Source organism: Mandrillus leucophaeus, unplaced genomic scaffold (assembly GCF_000951045.1).
Source record: "Mandrillus leucophaeus isolate KB7577 unplaced genomic scaffold, Mleu.le_1.0 Scaffold129, whole genome shotgun sequence".
NCBI lineage: Eukaryota > Metazoa > Chordata > Mammalia > Primates > Cercopithecidae > Mandrillus > Mandrillus leucophaeus.
The window spans coordinates 1,775,246-1,776,990 of record NW_012101243.1 but is presented as its reverse complement, the minus strand read 5'-3'; the positions used below and the strand labels follow the sequence as shown (position 1 = coordinate 1,776,990).

At 51.5% G+C, this 1,745-nt stretch overlaps 1 protein-coding gene across 4 annotated transcripts in view; it reads right to left on the bottom strand.

The window, feature by feature from the left end:
* EIF6 (eukaryotic translation initiation factor 6) overlaps nucleotides 1-1,745 on the bottom strand; it is a 24,476-nt gene that overhangs the window by 14,312 nt on the left and 8,419 nt on the right. For 2 of the 4 annotated variants that reach the window (XM_011972406.1, XM_011972404.1), the window contains exons 2-3: nucleotides 1,541-1,652; nucleotides 1,336-1,421 (exon numbers count right to left, since the gene is read on the bottom strand). In XM_011972406.1, coding sequence (XP_011827796.1) covers nucleotides 1,336-1,421; nucleotides 1,541-1,647 — 193 coding nt within the window. In that variant the 5' untranslated portion in view covers nucleotides 1,648-1,652. Of the gene's footprint in view, nucleotides 1-1,335; nucleotides 1,737-1,745 lie in introns of those variants that run through there. The other 2 variants (XM_011972405.1, XM_011972407.1) reach the window with 2 other exon arrangements.

The window sequence follows — 1,745 nt, the reverse complement described above, 5'->3', positions numbered from 1 at the left end:
CCATGTTGGTCAGGTTGGTCTCAAACTGCTGACCTCAGGTGATCCACCTGCCTCGGCCTCCCAAACGGCCTTAAGATTTTTAAAAATTAAAGTAAAAGTAAAAAAAAATAATAAACAGACTTCTAAAAGTGACCTCAATGAGCAGAATTAAGAAGCAACAGGCAGCAGTAATGGAAGACAGATCCAGCTTAAAGAAAGGACCAGCTGGGCGCGGTGGCGCATGCCTGTAATCCCAGCACTTTGGGAGGCCGAGGTGGGAGGATCACCTGAGGTCAGGAGTTCAAGATCAGCCTGGCCAACATGGTGAAACGCTATCTCTACTAAAAACACAAAAAAATTAGCCAGGTGTGGTGGGGTGCGCCTGTAATCCCAGTTACTTAGGAGGCTGAGGCAGGAGAATCACTTGAACGGAGTGTTGCAGTGAGCCAAGATCGTGCCATTGCACTCCAGCCCGGGCAACAAGAGTGAAAACCCCGTCTCAAAAAAATAATAAAAAGAGAGGACCAACGACCAGAATTAACAGTGCTGACAGGTAGGAAGGTAGGGTAGAGATGTGGTAAAGGGAATTTAAGGTTTCAACAAAACTGAGCAGGATGACCGCAAATCTTAGCTAATCTTTAGAGAGACAGAAATGAATGCTTACAAAGAGAAAGCACCTTGCTCACAGTCAGTGACAGGGAGAGATGAGATACAAATCCTCGGCTGGGTACAGTGGCTCTCGCCTGTAATCCCTACACTTTAAGAGACCAAGGTAAGAAGATCACTTGAGCCCAGGAGGTCAAGGCCAGGCTGGGCAACACAGGGAGGTCACGTCTCTACTAAAAATCTAAAAAATTAGCCAGGTGTGGCAGCACGTGCCTGTGGCCCTAGCTACTTGGTAGGCTGAGTTGGGAGGATCACTTGAGCCTAGATCTTGCCACTGCACTCCAGCCTGGGCGAAAGAGCAAAAATCTTGTCTCAAAAAAAAAAAAAAAAAAAAAGATAAAAATCCTCCTCCACACTAAGAACTAGGTGTGGAATTTAGTGAGTCACTTAGGACAAGTCTCAGCTTCCTCATCAGTCAAGCTAGGCCAGTAATTCCTACCTTTCAGTGTCTTTGTGAAGAAGGAATGAGAACAGGAGTGAAAGCACTTTACGTTGTTATTACTATTATCCAGCAGCCTTTGCTAGAAGGTTGCCCCCCATCTCCTGACACTTGGCCTGAGAGATTCTACAGTGCCCAGAGATAATAGAGAATACCCTGGGAATCCCTAGGTCACTCCGAGTTCCCTCCGGGGGTGTAATTAATGGTGCTTGGAGACCACTCCCTCCCTTGGCGTCCTCCACCTGCCTTACCCACACACATGCGCCCGATGATGCGGCAGCCGGCGATAGACGCGTGTACCACGGGGATGGTATCGGAGAGCTCGCCCTCGAACACACTGTAGGGACATGGACTCGGTGGTCGCGGGACAGAGGGGCCGGCACCCTCACCCTGCCGGAGCTCTTGACTCCTGCGCACCCTTCCCCGCCACCGCGAGCCCTGGGGCTCCCGCCGCACCTGTAAAAGTTCTCTGAACCTCCAATCGCCACCAGACAGTAGGTGTTGGTGAGCTTGGCAAAGCAGCCGATCTCACAGTTGTTCTCGAAAGACGCTCGGACCGCCATGAGGCCTAGGGGCGGCGGAGCCGGGAGTTCAAGGCCAGCGGATCGTTTCCCAAGTATCCCGGCCTCCGCCCCTCAGGCCCCGCCGCGACCCCGCCCCT